The 25,514-nt window shown below is 35.9% G+C and overlaps 2 protein-coding genes across 2 annotated transcripts; one reads left to right on the top strand and one right to left on the bottom strand.

Moving 5' to 3' along the window:
- Positions 1-277: 277 nt before the first annotated feature.
- Positions 278-7,553, bottom strand: LOC100375089 (proteasome subunit beta type-6-like). The gene is made up of 6 exons (XM_002738499.3): positions 7,408-7,553; positions 5,497-5,564; positions 3,102-3,233; positions 2,570-2,699; positions 1,291-1,435; positions 278-545 (listed from the first exon to the last, which is right to left on the bottom strand). The coding sequence occupies exons 1-6, from the start codon at positions 7,504-7,506 to the stop codon at positions 418-420; spliced, it is 702 nt and encodes a 233-aa protein (XP_002738545.1). The 5' UTR covers positions 7,507-7,553; the 3' UTR covers positions 278-417.
- A 184-nt stretch (positions 7,554-7,737) lies between these two features.
- On the top strand, positions 7,738-24,799 carry LOC102808539 (uncharacterized). The gene is made up of 10 exons (XM_078012464.2): positions 7,738-7,769; positions 10,929-11,050; positions 11,619-11,765; positions 12,289-13,366; positions 15,698-15,847; positions 19,443-19,584; positions 20,094-20,260; positions 21,128-21,304; positions 21,716-21,855; positions 22,755-24,799. Exons 1-10 carry the CDS (start codon positions 7,754-7,756, stop codon positions 24,027-24,029), a joined length of 3,414 nt encoding a protein of 1,137 aa, XP_077868590.1. The 5' UTR covers positions 7,738-7,753; the 3' UTR covers positions 24,030-24,799.
- Positions 24,800-25,514: the final 715 nt, after the last annotated feature.

A 25,514-nucleotide genomic window follows, 5' to 3' on the forward strand; every position in this document is an offset into this window, starting at 1 on the left:
GTAAACCGGCATTGTTGAGACTACACTAGTAAACTGGTATTGTTTGGAACTTTCCCAGTAAATGCTCAACAAAAAAACATCTTTATCAAAGGTTACCAGACTGAACAACACAGACAAGCCAAATACTATTACAATCATACATATAAATTCTCCACACCTTTATAGCAATATCAACACTCCCTGATAGGGTACACATTTCCCAGCTCATTTTGCTATGCCTATGTATTGTATATATATACAAATATATAAAAAAACAAATATACAATCTACAAAAATACACAATGATAACAAGTATTTATTTTGCAAAGCAATAATCAGCAGTGAAAGTACAAACTAATATTCATATTAAACACAAGGAAATACGATAAGCCAACTACAGTTGAGGTTAAATAGAAATAAACTACACCATGACCAACATTAGCCTTCATAGAACCTTGGTAATTCATTGCCCAATATAACATGCCTCTCAACTCCTTCCTTTGTAATGGCAGCTAGACGTACAACGCCACCACTGGAACCATCACGATTCATGGCCAATGCCAAGGCTGAAACACAAAATTTAATACTTAAAATATAATTTTTATATTCATGTGATATTCAAAGAGCATATCATGTGTTATATTGACACATAGATCATACATCAAATTGAACAGAAGTAACAGAAAGCAAATGATGGAATTTCTTCATGGAACAACTTTTTTTGAACATTATTGTACTAGTGAGCGTTAAGCAGTGTGAAGTCGACAATATGATTGCATACATACATGTACTTATAAATGTTCCTAAGGAACATTCTTACCATAATTTTAGCTTTATTTATGTTTATCTTCCTTAAGCAATATTGATATACATGTAGTTCTCACAATACCAGTGTTCTCCCCAGAAAATTGTCTTGGGGTTGTGTCTAATTTACATATTAATTTGCATACTAATTAACATATGTACAGTTATATCTTTTAAATAAACAAGATCAACCCCTCAGCGTTGTCGGCAAGCTCTCAAGAGTAGCGCTCCGTACGCTAAAACGCTTTGGGGAGAACACTGAATACCACATGTTATTTTCAGCCAAATGCACTGTAACCTCAATATAATGAACACCATTATAATGAATACATAGCGTGTCTCCCGCTCACAACAAACCCAATGTATGTGCTTCATTATAGAGAACATTTCACTATAACAAACTAATTGTATGTCCTCCAAATAGTTCGTTATAACGAGACTACAGTGTACAACTAAACTTTAAATATCATATTATGCATTAGGTAATCAAACAACAATACTACTTACAGTGGGCACAGAACTTCAAACATTCTTCTTTTGTCATATCTTTTTTAAAAGAAGAATCTACATAGCCATAGATATAGGTACTTCCTGAACCACCAATTGAGAAGGGTTGCCGTAGTAACATGCCACCCAATGGAATGGTATATACCTATATTAAACAAAATACATTGATATACTCATGAGTTGTCGTAGTAATATGCCACTCAATGGTATGCAGGGATCTCGCCAGCGCAATGAGAGTGCCGGTCTCTCATGAATATTAATGAGCTATATGGATTACTTAGTCAATGAATATTAATGAGATCAGTCACAGTGCAAATATTTTTTTTATTGGAGTCAAACATTGTGTTTCACAATCTATGACTAGATCCTTTTAACTGAGACAGACCCCTGTTATAACTGATGGGGCTTCCGGATATGTAACGGGATTCTGCCTTTTGATTGATAAAATTACAAACAAATGAATAACAAGCAGCCAGTCGGCTGAGATAGCTCCGCTGTTAGCAATGCACATTTCAATTAAAGAACAGACTTGCAGTTTTCAACAAGAAGTAGAAAATATCTTTTACCAAAAATTACAAAAATATTCATCAAAATTAGAGAAATGAACATTAGAAATGAAAATTAGAGAAATCATCATGAAATGAACAAATCTGAGTTAGAACCACATGTAGTATCTATATATGTAATATCAAAGCAATTGGACTTTCGGTTTTCAACAAGTCAAAAATATCACTTTTTACCAAAAATGACAAAAATATTCACCAAAATTAGAGAATTAAAGATATCATTACAAAATGAACAAATCTGAGAGAGGTCCACATGTAGTACTTATATATGTAATATCAAAGCAATTGGACTTGTGGTTTTCAACAAGAAGTCGAAAATATCACTTTTTATCAAAAATGACAAAAATATTCACCAAAATTAGAGAATTAAAGATATCATCACGAAATGAACAAATCTGAGAGAGGTCCACATGTAGTACCTATATATGTAATAACAAAGCAATTGGACTCGCGGTTTTCAACAAGAAGTCGAAAATATCACTTTTTACCAAAAATATTCACCAAAATTAGAGAATTGAAGATATCATCATGAAATGAACAAATCTGAGAGAGGTCTACCCAAGGTACATATACACTAAGTATCAAAGCATTCAGGCTTGTAGTTTTCAAGAAGAAGTCGAAAAACTAAAACATTGACACGAACGACGGACAATCACTCGTATGATAAGCTCCGCTCGACAAAGTCGATAGCGGAGCTAAAAAACAGTAGTTACCTGACCACCTTCTCGTTCATCCCACCCTGCACAAATAATACCAGCAGTTAATTCATCTCTATAATTGTAACACATTTCTTTGAATAAATTTGCAGCTGTCTTAACTAATGGAGGTTCATTCATTTCAATACTACAAAGAAACAATAACAGAAATGTTGTTGTTAAACAAAATACACATTTCAGGCTTTGTCAATTAACTCTAATGGGTTTTGAGTGAATGAGTTATACGTGTATGAGAGGGAAAAGACCACTACTTGAATGTTGTAAAATCAAAATGTTGTTTATTTCCCAAGTGGTGGAGTACAAGATTGGTCACAAGAGGGCACTGTAACTATTAGCCAGTTTTTGGGCCAGGGAAAAAATATTTATGTTTCTGGTCATCACGCCCAACAAATACAGTATTTGCTCTATTAGAAGCACAGTGCTTATCTATTAGAAGCGTGTGTGCTTATGTAAATTACAGATGGGTGTCAACAGATGGTCAAAATAAGTCACAGTATAATATCTTTTCTGGCACTAACAGTGTAATTACCTGTGAAAATTAAGATGATATGACACAATATCTGCAACAGCCTGGGTAGCAGCAGCAGAACCAGATCTACAGCAGTAGATTCTTTCATGTACAGGTGTCAATTTATCTGTTACTCTATTTGCTATGTATGCACTAGTATAAAAACAGAAAACAAATATTTGAAAATTCACAACAATGAGCAAGAAGTTTGGGTAAATTACTACTGTAATCAGTTTCAAATTCTTTATTTTAGTATAAATGACAGCAGATAACAGTTTTCTTTTTTAGTATTTCTGGTTTTTGCCATTTTAGTAAAAAAAAAATGAAAACTGATTTGAAAATCAAATTTGAAAGAAATGCAAGCCATATTCATGTTCATGCTCACAGTAGTGAAATATGATGCTTTTTTACAATGTTAAAACAAGTGTAGTATTCATGCATTAACAATTTGATGTATTGTTTTTGCAAACTGCATTTCATGAAATTTATACAAAAAACAGTGATTTCAATCCCTTGAACCTGAATCTAGGGGCTGGCTAACTTCAGCATTGTACAGTCAAATTGCTATTGCAAATAGTACTGGTATTCAAAATTTTCCTCTAAGCAATGCAACCACCTGGCACAAAATTGTCATATTCAAATGCCACAAATCCATCTACATACAGTAGATGTTTTATTCTTGTTGGTGAGTAATGAAACTAGCATCCTTTTTTCCCTCAAGTCTGTTTTGTTTTAAATTACCTCCACTGACATGTTCAACACTACAATAATGTTACTACTGACTATAATATACTAATAATTCAACCACTAAAAAAATATATTAGTTTTTCATCCAACAATTCAGTCAAAATAATCATTTATTTGGGATGGTTTACAGTATTTTCACTGTAATCGTGTTTACAGGAGATAATTTCCTCTCCAACCAATAAAAACAATGAAGCCATTGATAAGCTAATCATGTTCATTGTATATTTAATCATAGGCAAATAAATATATTGCAGTGATCATTATGCCAAACATTTTTTTTAAATTGATATATGATATAACTGTGATATAATTAGTGTTTTTCCCAGACTTCTTGTTGAGCATCACGGCTAATGTGTATAACAATGCATCTAATTTACATAATTGTATTTGCATATAGATCAGTTGTGATACAAGTCAAAGTAACTGTTATTTTCATTATAAATTGAATATTAATAAACCTATTCGTAATTAATTAAAGGAAACATCAATCTAAGCAACATAATGACCCCTGAAGAAAAAGGTCCACAAATGTAGGAGAATGCAATTTAAAAATTTTTTATATCACTTTTCATTCTCTAGATATTCAACTTTATATCATTATTATGTAGTCAGCCATCTTGATTCTCAAGCAAAGGATTATGGGTAAAGTATGACATAGAATCTGTTGTCAAAAATTGAGAAAATTATTTCATCTATAACATGAGAAATACTGATGCAAATTAGTTCAAATTTTTGTTGTGCATATTACTCATGTATATAATTATAGTAGTGGAAATTAGAATATTACAAATACACATGAAGTGAAGATATTGCTAAAAACGTTAAAAAAATAAAAATCAATATTTTAGTCGTGAAATATAAAATGACACTTTTGTGTCCCCTTTTTGTGGTCAACATGTGATATATCACTTATATAACTCACATTGGTAAATTGTATACAATATAAGGAAATTTGAGAATTTGGTAGAAAAACATAAAAATCAATATTCTCAGTTCTGTTTTCATGACAACTATTTTATAAACATGGATGGCACCAGTACATGTATGCTACCAATCTATAAACTTTCAGCCAATTTTAAGTTAAACTTTTGAAGTCATAATTATTATCTGACAACAGTCTATGATGTCATACTTTACCCATAATCCTTTGCGTGAAAATCAAATGGCTGACTAAATAATACTGATGAAAAGTTGAATATCTAGAGAATGAAAAGTGATATAAAAAAACTGTAAATTGCATTCTCCTACATTTGTAGAGCTTTTTCAGGGGTCATTATGTTGTTTGGGTTGATGTTTCCTTTAAAGACAAAACAGTCTGATACATTTTATATCATTTATGTATTTTTTAGTATGTATCAAGTAAAATCAAAGGGTAAGCATCATGGGTGAGAGTCCAAGCACCACGGTACCGTGATACAATTGTACTTCAGAGGTTTGGGGCAGAACACTGATGAGAGATATTGAATGCATACGATATCCATGATAACGACCTCAAAGATACAGCTCAAATTATACTTACAGGTTTGCAATAAACAAATAACATGCATGTTAACTGGGTTTTGCAAAAGGCCACCATTGCTTGCACAATACTATTACATGTGACCTCTAAGTTTCTTAGAACAATGTTCAAAATAGCAGGAATTTTTTTTAAATATGCATCTAAACATACCCAGTTGTTGTTCTGGAATCTGCTCCTATAACCACACCATCTTTGAATTCAACTGCCATAATGGAGGTCTGAAGAAAAGAAGAGAAATATACCATCTACATTGTAGTAACCTTGAACTGACAGTGAGAATAAGAATCACATAACGCGTATAAAAAGGGCAAAAAAGTACACACATGATACTAAACCTTATTTTGCAACTGCAATTATTGATTCACTATCATGGTTTTCAATTGTAATGCCGTTGGCTAGGATTATAACATCTTAGAATTACAATTATTTGCAATGATCAACAAAATTCATACAACTATAGTAAGTAATACACCTGGTGCAATACAGTACAAATTCTTATCTCTTTGCATGAATTATAATTTTGAGCTGTGAATGACATGATTATTCTTAGACAGTAAATACATGTATGACTCAGGTAGTATCATCTGTACGATATAATTTTTCCGACCCAGACAGTGGCTGGAAATTCCTCCTGGGGGCCTCCAACAGAAATAAGAAACTGTTAACTATCAATCAAGCCATGATGAAGAAATATTGTAGATTTTCCAGTTAATGCATTTTAACACAGTTGGTTTATTTCAAAACTGTAGATGTCCAGCCTTGTATATTACTTGTAAAGCTTTCTGTGAGATAATCGGCATGTTTTGGGGCATCCTTCTCAGATACGTGACAAATCAGTTTTTTGGTCCATTGACTGTAGAAAGGTTGGAAATTGTGGGCAAAATGACAAGAAAAAGTCAATTGTTCGAAAGAACGAGTTTCGATTTGCCCCGGTATGGCAACTTGAAAAAACTTGTACATGTACTACTTATACATAGTTATCTGGATCATAGACCCTCCTAGCTGTGGAATCATAGCCCTTTGTTGCCGAACGCATTATTTACGTGACTGACTCTGGCCGGCCCATAGGGCTATGGGGCCTTGTGCGACTGAATACCGGTTAAAATCCACATGCCAAATTTGGTCGTCGCGAAAATCACATTTTAAGACCTTCGAAAGTACTCACTATGTTTATTTACTTCCAAACAATGACCAGAACCTATTTGCGCTGTGAAATGATGACTGTTTCTATTATTAAACAAAAATCATACAATTATAAATACTGTATGTGATTGCTTTCTTGGAACAATTAGAATAACGGGAAGAGTGAGTTTTATTCTTCCACCACTGCATCACATGACCGCCAAACGAGATTACATTTATTCTGCGCTAGGGAGTGTGGGATGTCAATGGCTGCCGTTTTCTCGAAATTTGCTTGGTTTCCGCGGTAATTGTTTGAAAATATCACAAATTATTGCTTATTTATAAACACAAATTGCAAACAAAAGTTTGTATGTTATTCATCCAGCGATCAATTCACAATAAAGGTACGTCACACCATCGTAATCAAAAGCAAAAGCGATTTAATTTACGTTTGCCAGATTTCTGGTTTTTTTTAACGGTGATAGATCCCGTAGCTCTATGTTCGACGTAAAACAACAAAATTAAAAAAAGACGTCCAAATGAAATTGTGAGGGCGAAATTCGATTGTAGGTCGCACCAAAGAGCTACGGAACCGCAGCTAAGACCCTCCAGTAGAGGGTCTATGCCTGGATATAAAAACAAAACAAACTACAGCAAAACCAACTGCCAAGTACTGCATATGAATTCATACTAATACTGTGCTCGCTAACTAGGTTTTCTCCGTTATATATTTTACCTTTTTCCAACAAATATAGAAATGTGATATCGTAAAAACTAGAGTTAGATTAACCCAAATTGATGATGATAATAAAAATGCAATGTCATAATACATGTGTGAATGACTACTTCGTTTGTCAATATTATGGCAGAATGAATTATTTTGGGGCATAAGATACATTTAAGTAGCATATTAGTAAAGCACGTAGTTGTTGCACTTACTCCTGTCATGTGCTCGCCAGCAACCCAATCTGGCACGCTAGAATTTGTCATATTTGCTTGATTCAAGACTCCACCGTCAAGCACCATGGTCGCCGCCATCTTGATTATTCCGATCTTTGTCGATGATACCCGAAGCGTTTTTGTGCCGCCGAAGAGACGAGTTGAATGTTTGATTCTATATGAAAACAAATTAAATTGTAGCTTTTAGGAGTAAGTGAGAATTCACATAATGTTAGAAAACAAATGATTTAATAAGATTTGTAACGTAGTTTATTCTGGATTCAAAACGATTGATGTTTCGATTTTGTGAACGCAATGCATCCTGGGAAATCCCATACCAGAAAACATGGCGTCCTCAAACGGTAAGTCGTTTTTTGTCAAAACGGAATCTTTAAAAATCCTGATAATTACAATTTTTTGTTGATAGGAGCTTCATAAAACCGGATATTAGCCTGTTCGTTAGATTTTGTAACTTTACTTTGTCAATTTAGTGTTCGAAATGTGACATTCACAGAGTAATCCTCGCCCATGTCTGTTGTCCAGGCTCGTTCGGCGGGTAAATTTTCCCTGCGTTTTGTGGATACATCCTCGTCTGCATATGGTCAGAGTTCAACGACTTCACTTGTCAAGAGAAGACACTGTTTTTAATCAATCCATGTCAGTTCCAGTGTATTTTCGGGAATAGTGCTTGAATTAATTGTAAATGCGCACAGTCGAACTTTGTTTTGAATTTGTTAGTATGATGTTTTTCATGTTTATACAAGTTGACTCTGTTTTGCTTTAGTCACAGACGTCGAATCACGTCAATGCACAGTCCCTGTTGAGGGACTGTGGTCAATGTACCCGCAGTTCTGTAGCTGCTGCTGCTTTCGCTTTAGTTCGTCTGTGAGCGTTTTATTATAATCGGTAAGTTTTTTTTTCCAGTTCTTCGTCATGAACGAGGTTTCGCGTTCATGACGAAGAACTGAAAAAAAACCTTACCGATTATAATAAAACGCTCACAGACGAACTAAAGCAAAAGCAGCAACTACAAAACTGCAGCTAACGTTAATGGCATGTAGCAAAAACAAATACCCTGTAAAATGCATCTTAGCTTCATTTGGGCGTAGTTTTGTATGTTCGATGTTAAATGCATATCTAAGCTCTGTAAGCAGTTATTTTATTTTTATTCTGCTTGATCTTCATCGGCCATATCATGGAGCTAGAAAAATGGGATTTTATGATATTGTTACAAATGTTCAATGCTTCGGGTTTGTCGGTGGATTACCTAACGTGAATACTCACATTTGCATTCATTACAACAAAAGTCCAAACAACAGCATTTCCATGACAACAGGAAGACAAGAATGGCATTCTGTCATAAACTTCAACCATGGACGTACATAGGCAAAATTAAAACCCAGTGAATAATTAGCCCTTTACAGTGAGTTCATAGACTATATCAACTACATCAAATTGCTATATGAAATAGGAATTTTTATTTTCATGTTATACTTCAAAAACAAAGTAAAGTAGCTGTCATAAAATATATAATTACTGTTAAATGAAATATTCAATTGTGAAGTACACTCCATGTAAAAACGAAATCTTTTAACCAAGTTTGACATCGTTTAGACAAACAATGAAAACGTAAAAAATGGTAACGCTATCATGGTTTCAAACATGATTTTCACGAACACACATCGGCGCACAATAAAAGAAATATCTCACTATAACTGCCAGTTTTCAAGCAACCCATACAAACTTTAAAATCGTTTAGAGGAATCGTAAGGTGAAAAATATTTAGCTTTGAGTACTCGTATTGAGTTCTTTTTCGCATACACAACAAGTACACGGTCATGACTTCGCTGAGAATGTATCCAGGACTGTGTTGTTTCCGGTGCCAAAGGTCACTGAATGACCTCTAACCTCACTTCGAAGAAAACTCGTGCACGTACATGTATTGTTTGTTATTTCTTCTGCATATTCGTTTTTATGGACAATTCTGCTTAAAACAAAGCTATGTCAACAGCTTAAAACAGGCTTAAACAGTGTTCTCTCTCCTTCCCTTTCTAGCTCCATGCTCTAACTAACTTGCTCTTTAAATAAGTAAATGATAATTAATACAATCAACAAGAAAACACTACACACTTGTTAAAAGCCAAAGATGAAACAGTACATAAGGAACTAAGCAAATACATTCATAACTGTTTTATTATGAGGGAAAACATCATAAAACAGAAATAACCAGCAGCCTCTCAACACTGGTAGACACTACCAGTAGATTATGTAATTTCTTTGATTTGTTTCAAAAATCAGCTGCCCTATGCCCAAAACCAACTGCGTAATTTATCTTATTCAAATGTATTTAATTGCATTTATTTATTTTACTTAATTTAGATTGTATTTTCTTTATTTATTTTATGTCTTATTTTTGTACTTGATGAAAATCCCAATTGGGATACCATGTCAATAAAGTTATTATTATTACAAAAACAATGTGTTTTATAAGTGACAATTGAATTCAATTTGGTAACTCGCAAAAATCGTACTGACTACTAGTAACACCTGTGTTTTTAAACCTGCTCCAATTATGGTTTTTGGCGGCTACTAAATAGAAAATAAAATACTCCCAGCTCATTTAGTCACCTGTTTTGAAGCTAGTAGTATTTCTAGGCAAAAATAATAATAATAATGAAGTAAGCTTGTGAAAATATTGTTTTCGCCTTTTTTCGAAAGCCGCAATGCATACTGGTACGTTGATTTGGCAGTAGACTTGATTTAGTCTTGTGTCGCTGCACTAGTGTGCTTGGATGCCCAGTAAGCTGCATGCAACAACAAATAGAAATTGTAAAAAACTTGGTTTTAGTGTTGTGTCTGTCAATAATTCCAAGGTGTGGGGAAAATAATGTTATCAAAATAATATCAATGGACTTGGTCATGGATGAGTTGTTTACTTTGCACTTAATTATATGTGTAGTGCACAGCAAGTGTGTGCACGAATTTACAACGATATGTATGACTAGAGGCAGGACAGAACCTCAGTTTGCACTAAAACAAATGCAGGTCTATACATTCACAGTTCAATGTCGTAGCAATTTAAAAAAGTATATAATGTGGTATGCAGTCGCAAAATATTTAGTAGTTGTGTTGTTTGCAATAATAGTGTCTATCGATACAAGGTTTGTGTATTTACCAATAGTGTAATTTGTAGATTATGTAACTGCATGAGTTGTGTTTGGCGTTATGCAACGCAAAAGCATGTTTGGTTTATTATAGCAATCGAAAGCAAAAAACTCTTAAATTGAGCCATATTCACTCCATATGTACATGTAATAAGATCTATATTTCTGAAATGAATATTCAACTGAAAGAAATGTGCTACACTGTATTATGACTGTTGCATTTATAATTTGCATATGATTATGAATACAAATGAAGTCATTAACAATTTATGAATTATAGGTGTGGCCATTTAAAATTGCATACACTGCTAGTAGCATTATCCTAACTAATGCAATATTATTTGTTATTATATCTAGATAATGCATACATAATTGTATGTGCTAAACAGAATATTGCATGCGGCTTCCGCTATGGCCCATACACAGGTAGATTGAGAGGACTATCAGCCGAAGAGCCTGTAACACATGGGCTATGGAAGGTAACACATCTACACTCTTTGTAACATATGGGCCCAGAAAAGAAATGCCTAATTTTACTTCACTGAGAGTTCAATATGATTTTTTGAAGGGAGAGCATAACAGCAAGATTACCTACAATATCCCCTTCTATTGCTTAGCACCCTCTAGTGTCAGAATATCTCTGTTTTGTCAAAATGATGTAAATGGGTGTATAAAATGTCATTGACATAGACAACTGTTTTTGGTTATACATGTGTGTATTGTCAGTAGAATATGGCAAATTATTACATTCAAATGTAATAAAGTTAATAATGAATAACTGCAAACGTAATTGCAAAGTAAAATAAGTGTGATTGACATATGAGTGCATTATTAAGGTACATGTAGTTGGATAAATGAAAACAAAACACAGAAAGACTCAAAGTGTATCTAGTTTTGTATATTTCCCATCAATTGAAAGAAATGATTTGAATGTGTCTATTTTCTGTCTGGTGGTTTAATACAAGTTTAAAATTGACTTTAGAATGAGAGTGATGGGCAACTGCAGTGTTCAGATTTTGTTTTAACTTACATTTGTTTGTAACGCAGCTGTCAACTGGTTTTGGTGAACCAGGCTATGCCATTGAATGTATAGATCCAAGTTTACCAGCATGGATGAGATTCATCAAACCTATATATACTGATGAAGAACAGAACATGAGACTGCTAGATGCAGGTGATCATTTTTTCTTAGAGGTGAGTTGCCATACAGTCATGTTCCACATTCATACAGTATACACAAATTTAGGGGCTAAAAGTAATAAAAGGAAAGGTAAGTAAAAAAGAGAATGTTAATAGGCAGTAAAAATTAATGCAGTTTGTGTTTTTTTACATGTACCTCTGTACTTGTAATAGAGCAAATATAGTAAGAGTATACCATAGTTACTTGTATATCATATCCATGTTAATTTTTCACTTTGTTGTTGACATCAGGTTACTCTCCAAACAGCACATTTAGTGGAGCTTAGGCCCCAAAAAAGGTTTTCCTTCTTGTTATTGCACACATCAGTATGAAAGCTGTGCTTCACACATAATTGTTTTGTAATTTTGTGTACTGGTGAAGTGCTGATCAACCATTAATTCACATATTTGAAAGTACTATTTAATAAATGGTAAACATATATCCTGTTGTACATATACTATTGAATAATACAAAAAAAAAACAACAAAACAAAAATTTCTAAAAACTGTTTATCCTATTAAATTCATTAAACTGCAGGTTACCAAAGATATACCAACTGGTATGGAGTATGCCCTAATGGGGAGGGTACTTATCACTGAGAATATCGGTGATAATAAAACTCTTGCACCAGAAACGATATCTAACAACAATACAGCAGATATTGGAGGGGGTGACATTGGTGGTGATGAAGTTTCAGCTCCCCCAGCAAAAAGACGCAAATACAAACCAAGAGCAAAGTTGGATACATCTAGTTTACAGATATCTGGAAAGAGATCGCATCGCTGTACACTGTGTGGAAAAGTGTTTGTTTCATCTCAGGCCTTTATGAGACATAGGCATGAATGTGATTGTGGCCGTGGCAAACTTAAAGAGAATATTGAGGGCGTAGAACCAGATGATGGTGAAAAAGAAGATGCTGACGCTGTGGATGAGGAAGCATCTGAAGAGGAAGAATCTGACTCGCCACCTCCACGAAGAGCACCAAGAAGGGGTAGGCGTAAGAGAAGATTGAGACGAAGTATGCGAAATGATTATGATTTTGAATGTGATGAATGTGATAGAAGGTTTCTTAAGAAACAAGGCTTAGTTGAGCATATGAAAAGACATATTGCAGATAAAGAATTTGGATGTGGTTCAGCTGATTGTGATAGTAAATTCTGTACTCTTGGTGAACTCAACTTACATGTGAAAAGCAAACACAAAGAACATGTATATATGTGTGTGCCATGTGAAATAAACTTTTTTACATTAGAAGAATTGAAAGATCACAACAGTACACATGAGAAACCCAAGAAATTCCTAGACGACTGTATCCCACCTGTGATTGATGAGACACTGAAGTATATATGTGAATACTGTGAGAGACCATTCCCTACTATCTCTTGGTTGGAAGCACATAGAGATAAACATACTTCTACTAACATTGCAATTTTTGTATGCAAGTACTGTATGGAGGCATTTCGCTACATAACTCACTATGAAGAACATATCAAGACTCATCAGGATATTAGAAGGCTAGATCAACTACAGGCTGAAAAGTTTCGCTGTGATAATTGCCTCAAAGAGTTTCGATCCATGCAACAGCTGGAAAAACATGAAAGAATGTTTGGAGAAGGTACTGTATTTATTTGTTTCCATTCTAAATTAGTCTATCAATTGTACAATATATTTAGTCACAAGACAATTCTGGATTTATTTCACCAATACTCATTCAAATACTTGCATGAATGGTATATAGGGAAGGCTCAAAATTCACAGAGACCATGATGGATGCCCACCTTAATACCTACAAAATGGTCACATATTTTCTTCACTATTTCAATCTGTCAAATGCAAATTTAGAAGTTTTTGCTTTGAACTCTTGTGTTTGTCTGATCACTGAAGTTCAAGTAATGCCCACTACTTTCATTGACAGCTTCCCAGCAGGCTAATAGTTTGCCAGGGTGCATATGGCGATTCATTCTAATACAATTTTCTAACCATAAACTCGTAACCTTTCCACCACCAGTTCTCTTTTTAGCTCCGCTGTCGACTTTGTCGAGCGGAGCTTATCATATGAGTGATTGTCCGTCGGCGTTCGGCGTCCGTCGGCGTCCGTGTCAATGTTTTATTTTTTCGACTTCTTCTTGAAAACTACAAGCCTGAATGCTTTGATACTTAGTGTATATGTACCTTGGGTAGACCTCTCTCAGATTTGTTCATTTCGTGATGATATCTTCAATTCTTTAATTTTGGTGAATATTTTGGTAAAAAGTGATATTTTTGACTTCTTGTTAAAAACCACAAGTCCAATTGCTTTGATATTACATATATATATATACTACATGTGGACCTTTCTCAGATTTGTTCATTTCGTGATGATATCTTAAATTCTCTAATTTTGGTGAATATTTTTGTAATTTTTGGTACAAAGTGATATTTTTGACTTCTTGTTAAAAACCTCACGTCCAATTGCTTTGATATTACATATATAGGTACTACATGTGGACCTTTCTCAGATTTGTTTATTTCGTGATGATATCTTAAATTCTCTAATTTTAGTGAATATTTTTGTAATTTTTGGTAAAAAGTGATATTTTTGAATTCTTGTTGAAAACAGCAAGTCCGATTGCTATACATACTATATATATTGTTCATTTTCTAATGATATCTTCAGTTCTTTAATTGAAATGTGACTTGCTAACCGCGGAGCCATCTCAGCCGAGAGGCTGCTTGTTTCATCCATCACAAATTCACAAAATAATTTCATTTATACTCTGCAATTTCCCTCAGAAGACTGGGATAAAAATAGTCAATTTGTTTTAGTAAAAACTGAAAATTGACTCAAATTTCTTCTGTTTGCTCCAAAATTAGGGTTTATTTTCAGAAATATTGAAGGATATTAGAAAAAATGCAGACAAATTTGGGCGAGATAAATGATGGTAAAAAGGCTAGAGACAAAAAAATTTTAAATAAATTGCTCATATACAGTGGCTCCTTGCTAAGTTGCGGGTGTCAGGATCCAAACAAAATCTGTGACTTATCGAGGGTCGCGACTTACCGAGGGTCGCGACTTACCGAGGGGTCTCTTGTAAAGTGGGTTTATGCAGTGAAAATAGATAAAAATCACATGGGTTATTTATATTACGTTTTCTTTATGGTACAACATCACAGCGTTCTATTACAGCGAGTTTTTTAGAGCTTTATCAAAGGGGAACGGCCGAGAAGTAAATAAAGTCGCGACTTCATACCCATGACCACACTTCAAGTCAGGCCACTGTAACCCTTTGTATCTCAGTAATTGATGACCAGTAGATGTTAAGTTTTCTCCTCCAGCCCTTTAACGGTCAATTAAATACCCGATGCGACGAAACATTAGTTTTTCTACTTCAAAACTGCTGTCAAAACACAAAATAATTTTTTGGAGCCATCCAACTACCCACGACTTAGCTGAAACCGCAACTTACTGAGGCACGACTTAGCAAGGGGTCACTGTATATTTGTTCATTTATGGAAATAGACAATTACCAGGTATATATCTTGAAATGTAGCCCAGCATTGTGTATAAATTCAAATGTATTGATACATTATATCCACCTGATGTGCAAAAATAAATGAAATATTGAATCAATCATTTAATATCTTTACATGTACAGTACCATTTAGCTCCTATCAATTGCAACCCTATCTCCCTAGAAAATGTTGTCTGGCATAGAACAATACAGTTTTGTACACACATACATGACACAGCTAGAAAGCTTGTTTGAGGTGCATTATTTAATGGAATAGTTTATTAATCTAGAAACAATATTAAAAACAGTCTCATTTGAGGGTGTTGTGACACTTGAATCCAATAAAAACAAAGGTATCACAACAATGCTACTTTAGAGGGTGCTGTGACAAGTTGAATTGAATGGTCTGTCTCTTGTGAAAATTCATACATAATAATTGAATTGATACATTACAGGTCTTCAAAAGAAACCTACATACAAGTGTGATCACTGTGGCAAGAGACTGACTCAAGCAGGATTAGAAAACCATATACAGAAGTACCATCCAAAGGAGAATGCATTCAAGTGTTTAGAAAAAGAATGTAGCATGACATTTAAAACAAAAGGTAAATTTTCTGAGCAATTAACTTTCTAACTTACATACACAAAATATGTGAAAATGGATGAGTTAAATTATTTGGTTAAATTAGATTTGAGGTGAACACACTAACCAGTGTACCATGTCATGTGAGGTGAACACACTAACCAGTGAACCATGCTATAACGTGAGGTGAACACACTAACCAGTGTACCATGCCATGTGAGGTGAACACACTAACCAGTGTACCATGCCATGATGTGAGGTGAACACACTAACCAGTGTCCCATACCCTCACTGATGTGAGGTGAACACACTAACCAGTGTCCCATACCCTCACTGATGTGAGGTGAACACACTAACCAGTGTCCCATACCCTCACTGATGTGAGGTGAACACACTAACCAGTGTCCCATACCCTCACTGATGTGAGGTGAACACACTAACCAGTGAACCATGCTATAACGTGAGGTGAACACACTAACCAGTGTACTATGCCATGCGAGGTGAACACACTAACCAGTGTACCATGTCATGTGAGGTGAACACACTAACCAGTGAACCATGTCATAATGTGAGGTGAACAAACTAACCAGTGAACCATGCTATAATGTGAGGTGAACACACTAACCAGTGTACCATGTCATAATGTGAGGTGAACACACTAACCAGTGTACCATGTCATAATGTGAGGTGAACACACTAACCAGTGTACCATGCCATAATGTTAGGTGAACACACTAACCAGTGTACCATGTCATAATGTGAGGTGAACACACTAACCAGTGTACCATGCCATAATGTTAGGTGAACACACTATCCAGTGTATCATGTCCTAATGTGAGGTGAACACACTAACCAGTGTACCATGCCATAATGTTAGGTGAACACACTAACCAGTGTACCATGTCATAATGTGAGGTGAACACACTAACCAGTGTACCATGCTATAATGTGAGGTGAACACACTAACCAGTGCATCATGTCATAATGTGAGGTGAACACACTAACCAGTGTACCATGCCATAATGTGAGGTGAACACACTAACCAGTGTACCATGCCATAATGTGAGGTGAACACACTAACCAGTGTACCATGCCATAATGTGAGGTGAACACACTAACCAGTGTACCATGCCATAATGTGAGGTGAACACACTAACCAGTGTACCATGCCATAATGTGAGGTGAACACACTAACCAGTGAACCATGCCATAATGTTAGGTGAACACACTAACCAATGTACCATGCCATAATGTTAGGTGAACACACTAACCAATGTACCATGTCATAATGTGAGGTGAACACACTAACCAATGTACCATGTCATAATGTGAGGTGAACACACTAACCAGTGTACCATGCCATAATGTGAGGTGAACACACTAACCAGTGTACCATGCCATAATGTGAGGTGAACACACTAACCAATGTACCATGTCATAATGTGAGGTGAACACACTAACCAGTGTACCATGCCATAATGTAAGGTGAACACACTAACCAGTGTACCATGCCATAATGTGAGGTGAACACACTAACCAGTGTACCATGTCATAATGTGAGGTGAACACACTAACCAGTGTACCATGCCATAATGTGAGGTGAACACACTAACCAGTGCATCATGTCATAATGTGAGGTGAACACACTAACCAGTGTACCATGCCATAATGTGAGGTGAACACACTAACCAGTGCATCATGTCATAATGTGAGGTGAACACACTAACCAGTGTACCATGCCATAATGTGAGGTGAACACACTAACCAATGTACCATGTCATAATGTGAGGTGAACACACTAACCAGTGTACCATGCCATAATGTGAGGTGAACACACTAACCAGTGTACCATGCCATAATGTGAGGTGAACACACTAACCAGTGTACCATGTCATAATGTGAGGTGAACACACTAACCAGTGTACCATGCCATAATGTGAGGTGAACACACTAACCAGTGCATCATACCATAATGTGAGGTGAACACACTAACCAGTGCATCATACCATAATGTGAGGTGAACACACTAACCAGTGTACCATGCCATAATGTGAGGTGAACACACTAACCAGTGCATCATACCATAATGTGAGGTGAACACACTAACCAGTGTACCATGCCATAATGTGAGGTGAACACACTAACCAGTGCATCATACCATAACGTGAGGTGAACACACTAACCAGTGTACCATGCCATAATGTGAGGTGAACACACTAACCAGTGCATCATACCATAATGTGAGGTGAACACACTAACCAGTGCATCATACCATAATGTGAGGTGAACACACTAACCAGTGTACCATGCCATAATGTGAGGTGAACACACTAACCAGTGCATCATGCCATAACGTGAGGTGAACACACTAACCAGTGTACCATGCCATAATGTGAGGTGAACACACTAACCAGTGCATCATGCCATAACGTGAGGTGAACACACTAACCAGTGTACCATGCCATAATGTGAGGTGAATACACTAACCAGTGCATCATACCATAATGTGAGGTGAACACACTAACCAGTGCATCATACCATAATGTGAGGTGAACATACTAACCAGTGTACCATGCCATAATGTGAGGTGAACACACTAACCAGTGCATCATGTCATAATGTGAGGTGAACACACTAACCAGTGCATCATGCCATAACGTGAGGTGAACACACTAACCAGTGTACCATGCCATAATGTGAGGTGAACACACTAACCAGTGTACCATGTCATAATGTGAGGTGAACACACTAACCAGTGTACCATGTCATAATGTGAGGTGAACACACTAACCAGTGTACCATGTCATAATGTGAGGTGAACACACTAACCAGTGCATCATGTCATAATCACGGTGAACACACTAACCAGTGCATCATACCATAATGTGAGGTGAACACACTAACCAGTGTACCATGCCATAATGTGAGGTGAACACACTAACCAGTGCATCATACCATAATGTGAGGTGAACACACTAACCAGTGTACCATGCCATAATGTGAGGTGAACATACTAACCAGTGCATCATACCATAATGTGAGGTGAACACACTAACCAGTGCATCATGCCATAACGTGAGGTGAACACACTAACCAGTGTACCATGCCATAATGTGAGGTGAACACACTATCCAGTGTACCATGTCATAATGTGAGGTGAACACACTAACCAGTGTACCATGTCATAATGTGAGGTGAACACACTAACCAGTGTACCATGTCATAATGTGAGGTGAACACACTAACCAGTGTACCATGTCATAATGTGAGGTGAACACACTAACCAGTGTACCATGCCATAATGTGAGGTGAACACACTAACCAGTGTACCATGTCATAATGTGAGGTGAACACACTAACCAGTGTACCATGCCATAATGTGAGGTGAACACACTAACCAGTGTACCATGTCATAATGTGAGGTAAACACACTAACCAGTGTACCATGCCATAACGTGAGGTGAACACACTAACCAGTGTACCATGCCATAATGTGAGGTGAACACACTAACCTGTGCATCATACCATAATGTGAGGTGAACACACTAACCAGTGTACCATGCCATAATATATTTTCACTCATGAGTAATTTATTGATCCTATTTTTGTTTTTCCAGAGGAACGTGGTGAACATTTAAAGGAGGTTCATAGCATAAATCCAAATCGTGCCTTTGTCTGTCCTATAGAAAACTGTAATAAAGCATTTGCATCAGAAACTACAATGAATTACCATTATCAAAGAGTACATACAAATCAAAGGTAAGAATGATTACTATAAACCATTTGCTGCAAGGAATTTTCGTGATTTAATGGCATTCGTGAAGACAAAACAACACAAAATCTGCTCTCTTTAGAACACTCATATGCCTTGCTCAATATATTGTACAAATGTAGATTTATCATCAATTAGTCAAATGATATACCAGTTTGGTTGTGTAAATTGCGCATCGTCAGGATACCTAACTTGAAGCCCTGTTAAATCAAGCATATTACTAATGTAGCATATTCCCTTGTTAAGAGAATGTCTTGTGTAAGTGTCAAACTTATCAGCTTTTTGAGGACTTCTGACAGCAGAGCACTACCAAATAAGTAGAATACTTTTTTAAAATACTATACCAGGTACTATTTGCTGTCGGGATACATCATGGGCAGTAACTAACCAACTCTTTTCCCAGTGAAAATACAATAGTTAAAGTTAAATGTGTGAACCCAATTTTTTTTTTTTAGTACTAACATGTAGAACTGTTATTTAAATGTGTATTTTTCAGACCATTTACATGTGAGATGTGTGGTAAAGGTTGGGTAAAGCTTGGTAAGCTAAAAGAACATCTATTAACACATACAACAGAGAAAAATGAACTATGTGATGTATGCGGCAGAGCTTTTAAGACAAGACCTGAACTTAGAGACCACAAAATAGAAATGCACACATCAGGTATGATTTGAATTCTTTCATTCATTTGACACTGGGCAATTAAGATTGTTTAGGTTGGACAATGATTTCTTTATGAGTGGTTTTACAAGAGCCGATATAAATATTGAAGAGATTGTCCAGTAGGATAGTGAGTCATTATTGTTACATTTTGCAATAATGTGTCAATTTGCAAGGTGGTTGGCATATCTAGATCACAAGATTTGATTGAAAAGTTTGTCTGTAAGTGGTTTGAAATGGTGATCAGTAATAAAAAATATTGTCTTTACAATCCAACCTTTCTCTGATCAATTTTGATTTGATTGTCAAGTTATTCAAGAAAAGATTGTGGCATGTCAAGGTGTAAAAATGTAGTTTATGGAATACATGTAGGTGATAACTTACTACTAAGTACACAGTCATGCATGTAAATGTTTTTGTAACATTTTGAAAAGTTGTTTACAAGTAGTTTACAAGTAGTGTCACTGTAGTGAGTTGTTTTGGCTTCATGAATAAGGTTTGCAACAAGTTTTATTGATTGGTTATAGATGGATCACAATGAGTAGTTTAGACCTATTAACTTGGTTTTAATTGGTAGATTAGGTCGGTACTGAGACAAACACTATTCAGATTGGGATAGGGGTAGGTATGGGAGAATTCAATCAGTGTGCTACAAGTACATCTGTAATACAAGCGTACATGAACCAAAAATTGTATTTTGCACCAATTAAAGTGGATATAGATACACATCTGTCATTTAAGTAAGCAAATCTTGTTTTAAATGGTCACATGGATATGTTGTGTTTAACCGGGGTACCATCCAACACAGTTGGACAGAATACAGGCGTTGTACATAGTAATGATAATCAATTGTGTTTTCCCTTTTTCTAGCTGGAAAGATCAAATTACAGTGTCGTTATTGTCCAGCCACATTCAGTCGTCGTAGTTCAAGATCCTATCATGAGCGCCGACATAAAGGAGAAGCTCCATACATATGCCCTAAACCTGGCTGTAACAAAAGATTCATCGCTGTCATAGATTATAAAAGACATCTGATTTATCATACAGGTATGGAAAATATTATTAAAGAATTCAAGTTGCATTTTCACAAATATGTAATACATCACTCCTAGAAGCACTGGTGCATCATTGACGCAACGGAAAATCATACCTTGATATAGTAATCTTGAAAAACATCTTACTGTAGTCACATACTATTTTCTTTGTTTTTTGAAGACCTCTCTCAACAGCAGTTAACAAACTACCTCAAATTATTATTCAGTTTGACTCAGGATTTCTGCAAAATCAGTTTTATTAAAGGGGTACATAAACTGACTCTTAGAGACTAAGCTAAAAACATAAAATGTTTTAGCTAAATTGTGGTAAACTTTCTTTGTCATTGAATGTAAAATGTACTCAGAAGAAAAAATTATTTATAATTCATTTTAGAATCTCCTTACTTTCATCATCTATTAATAGGTGCTAAACTGTATCGATGTAAATTCTGTGGGAATTCCTTCACAAGGAGTGACTATCTGAGAGGACATGAAAAGAAACATCATAGCAAAGGTGAAGAATATGACGTGGGGCCTCCCATTGAAGAAACTGTCAATATTAAGGTACAATTTGCCCATATAAGTTTGTGCGTGTGTGTTTGTGTTGGTGTAGACGTAGAAGTAGAGCCAGTAGTCCAGAGACACAGTGGAGCCTTTTGTACAAGTTTGGGGCTCCACAATGTTTCATAATTTATATTAATATTTAATCAAATTTAAGTCAGGTTTGCGAAGCTTACGGATAGTATCGGGGAAGGTATGGTTCAGTTTATATTAATATTAATATAATTATACCATACCTTCCCCCGAAGGTATGCTGGGCAACCCTATATAGGAACGCGTTTTAATAGAGTTCATATCGCAACTATATCAAAAGTTAATTCAACTATATTAAAAGTTAATTCAACTATATTAAAAGTTAATCCAATGGTGGCTCCACAACTCATGGGACAGCTGTATGTGTGTGTGTGTGTGTGAAAAGCAATGCGGCTTCTATTAGAACATTTACACATATGAGAAATGATGAATTTTTTTGTTCTCAATTATTCAAAAAGAATGGGTGCGACTTCTATTAGGGATGCGGCTTCTAATACAGATTTTACGGTAGTCATGATTTCACTGACTCATGTATAAAGTTTATAAAGTGAGTTGGCATTATGGCACAGAAGTCACTACCTTAAATACAAATACTATTAAATACTATTATTAGGATTCATATAAATAATGATACGAAAAAACTAATACAAAAAAAATAAATTATACATTTTACCATTTATTTACCCCACGATAGTTTATGCTTTTGTTTTTCTTGAAAATTGTTTGGTAATTCCATTTTTCTGTATCCTTAATAATAAAAGCATGAAAAATTACCTTTAAATAAAAAAAAAATTGGCAGAACCTCCTTAATCTGGTATTTCTATACTAAACAGCATTTTCATGTGTGACAACTGTTTTTGTATTGACAGGTGCCATGGCCTATGGATAAAGCTGTTAGAATTCAAGGACAGAATGTAAAAGTCATCATAGAACCAGATCCAAGCCTCAATAACCCTCAAGCTTCTCTTTGTGCAGAAGCCGTTGCAGCTCTAGGAGCAATGGCAGATGCCAATCCCTCGCATGTCCTAGAAGGCACAACCCACATCCCAATTTCTAGTGAAGTTGCAGCTGGTATAATACAACAAGTTGGTACCGATGCTGCTGGCAATGTGGTGCAAGTTGTTACAAGTGTTGGACAGCCACTAGCTACAGTTATGCAACATCTGCCACCAGAAGCAGTGCAGTCAGTTGTTGGTTCTGTAATGCAGCCAAATGTGAATACTGGAGAAGTAGTTACTCATTATGTAGAACAGCAACAGGAAGATGGAACTACACAATACATACAGGTGCAGGGAACACAGGTTCAAGTTTTACAGCCACAGCAAGCTGAACAACAGTATGTGGAGCAACAAAACGGAGAGCAGCAGTTTGTAGTGCAGCCAACTGAAGGGCAGCAGTTTGTAGAGCAGCCAACAGCAGAGCAGCAGTTTGTAGAGCAGCCAACAGCAGAGCAGCAGTTTGTAGAGCAGCCAACAGCAGAGCAGCAGTTTGTAGAGCAACCAAATGATGAACAGCAGTTTGTAGAGCAACAAAATCCAGAGCAGCAGTTTGTAGAGCAGCCAACAGCAGGGCAGCAATTTGTGGAGCAGCAAAGCGCAGAGCAGCAGTTTGTGGAACAAGCGAATGCAGGACAGCAGTTTGTGGAACAACAAAACCCAGAGCAGCAGTTTGTAGAGCAGCCAACAGCAGAACAACAGTTTGTAGAGCAGCCAACAGCAGAGCAGCAGTTTGTAGAGCAGCCAACAGCAGAGCAGCAGTTTGTAGAGCAGCCAACAGCAGAGCAGCAGTTTGTAGAGCAGCCAAATGCAGAGCAACAGTTTGTGGAACAAGCAAATGCAGGACAGCAGTTTGTGGAGCAACATTACGTACAGCAGACACAAACCAATCAACAACAGCAGTATGTTGAGCATGCAGTCATGCAGGCACAAAATGAGACTCATCAATTCACAGATGAGGAGCAGCAACAAGCTGAAGCTAATGCTGCAGAACAGTTATTAGCTCAAGCTGAAGCTGCAGCAGTTGCTGCAACTCGGGAGGATCATCATGAAACAGGAAATACTCCACAAAATGAAGCGACACAGGAACACGAACCACTACAAACTGTAGATTTAGAAGAAATTGCACAGAATTATATGCAAGTTTAGTAAGGCAGTGACTGCTGAAGAAATTGCACAGAATTTTAAGCAAGTTTCGTAAAGCAGAGCCTGCTCAACAAACTGCACAGAATTATATGCAAGTTTAGAATTATATTTCGAGTTGATTATTGTATATGTATTTTTTTTCAAACTATTTTGCTAGGTTTATTAGCAATGTCAAAGATGCTATGTACCATAATCAAAATTAAGAAATTAGTGAACCCTGAATTGTTGAATGTAAATTTCCTGTCAGTTTCAGTTTGTATTTGATCTGTTTTCTATCACCAAAGTTTGAGATTTGTAATAGAAGCTTCATTGAATGGTCTAAATTTTCACAAATTGCAGAAAATTCAATTTGCAATGAATTTAATTTTGTTAAAATAATGATTATTTTGATTTCTAATGAGATTGTTTGTTCGAATTTAATTTGCTAATGCTGTTCAGTAGTGTTCTGCACATATGGATTAGGAAAGATCAAATGTTTTGAATCATCAAATATTTCCTAAAATTCATACATATCTGTACCATCAACTATTCCATATAAAACTTTTAGACCGTCTACTGATTGCTGAAAATACACTTAGAAACAGTAATAGTCAGCTTAGACAATTTCACTATATGATGCAACATGAAGGTTGCTAGTACAGTTAACCCAAACTGCTGCAGATAAACTAAGTTGTGTATATATTTTTTGAGACACCTTAGAATACAAGAACAGATACATTGTTACTTGTATGTCACATGTGGTTAATGACAATAAAACAGACTTTTGGAATGAATTATCATGGGAATTTTGAATTTCAATCTGCAGTCCAGTACATGTAATATAAATTGTGAATTCACTATGACTCCCTGTCATAAGAACCCGATTCAAATATTCACTGTGACTGCAAGGTCTTGAGATCTCAGTAAAATATTCACTATGACTCCCTGTCATAAGAACCCGATTCAAATGTTCACTGTGACCGCAAGGTCTTGAGATCTCAGTAAAATGTTCACTATGACTCCCTGTCATAAGGACCCCATTCAAATGTTCACTAGGACTCCCTGTCATAAGAACCCGATTCAAATGTTCACTGTGACTGCAATGTCTTGAGATCTCAGTAAAATGTTCACTATGACTCCCTGTCATAAGAACCCCTTGAGATCGCAGTAAAATGTTCACTAGGACTCCCTGTCATAAGGACCCCATTCAAATGTTCACTATGACTCCCTGTCATAAGAACCCAATTCAAAGGTTCACTATATGACTCCCCGTCATAAGAACCCCATTCAAATGTTCACTATGACTCCCTGTCATGAGGACCCCATTCAAAGGTTCACTATGACTCCCCGTCATAAGGACCCTATTCAAATGTTCACTCGGACTCTGTCATAAGGAACTCATTCAAATGTTCACTATGACTCCCAGTCATAAGTACCCCATTCAAATGTCCACTGTGACTGCAAGGTCTTGAGATTGCAGTAAAATGTTCACTATGATTCCCCGTCATA

The sequence above is a fragment of the Saccoglossus kowalevskii genome, chromosome 15 (assembly GCF_978046115.1).
Source record: "Saccoglossus kowalevskii chromosome 15, keSacKowa6.1, whole genome shotgun sequence".
Taxonomy (NCBI): domain Eukaryota; kingdom Metazoa; phylum Hemichordata; class Enteropneusta; family Harrimaniidae; genus Saccoglossus; species Saccoglossus kowalevskii.

Coding starts and splice junctions, on each gene's coding strand:
- LOC100375089 (XM_002738499.3), bottom strand. CDS start 7,506: ATGGCGGCGACCATGGTGCTTGACGGTGGAGTCTTGAATCAAGCAAAT. Junction 5,565..7,407: donor CTGGCGAGCACATGACAGGA/GTAAGTGCAACA, acceptor TCTTTTCTTCAG/ACCTCCATTATGGCAGTTGA. Junction 546..1,290: donor TTTGAAGTTCTGTGCCCACT/GTAAGTAGTATT, acceptor TTTGTGTTTCAG/CCTTGGCATTGGCCATGAAT.
- LOC102808539 (XM_078012464.2), top strand. Junction 11,051..11,618: donor TAACACATGGGCTATGGAAG/GTAACACATCTA, acceptor TTTGTAACGCAG/CTGTCAACTGGTTTTGGTGA. Junction 13,367..15,697: donor TGAAAGAATGTTTGGAGAAG/GTACTGTATTTA, acceptor GATACATTACAG/GTCTTCAAAAGAAACCTACA.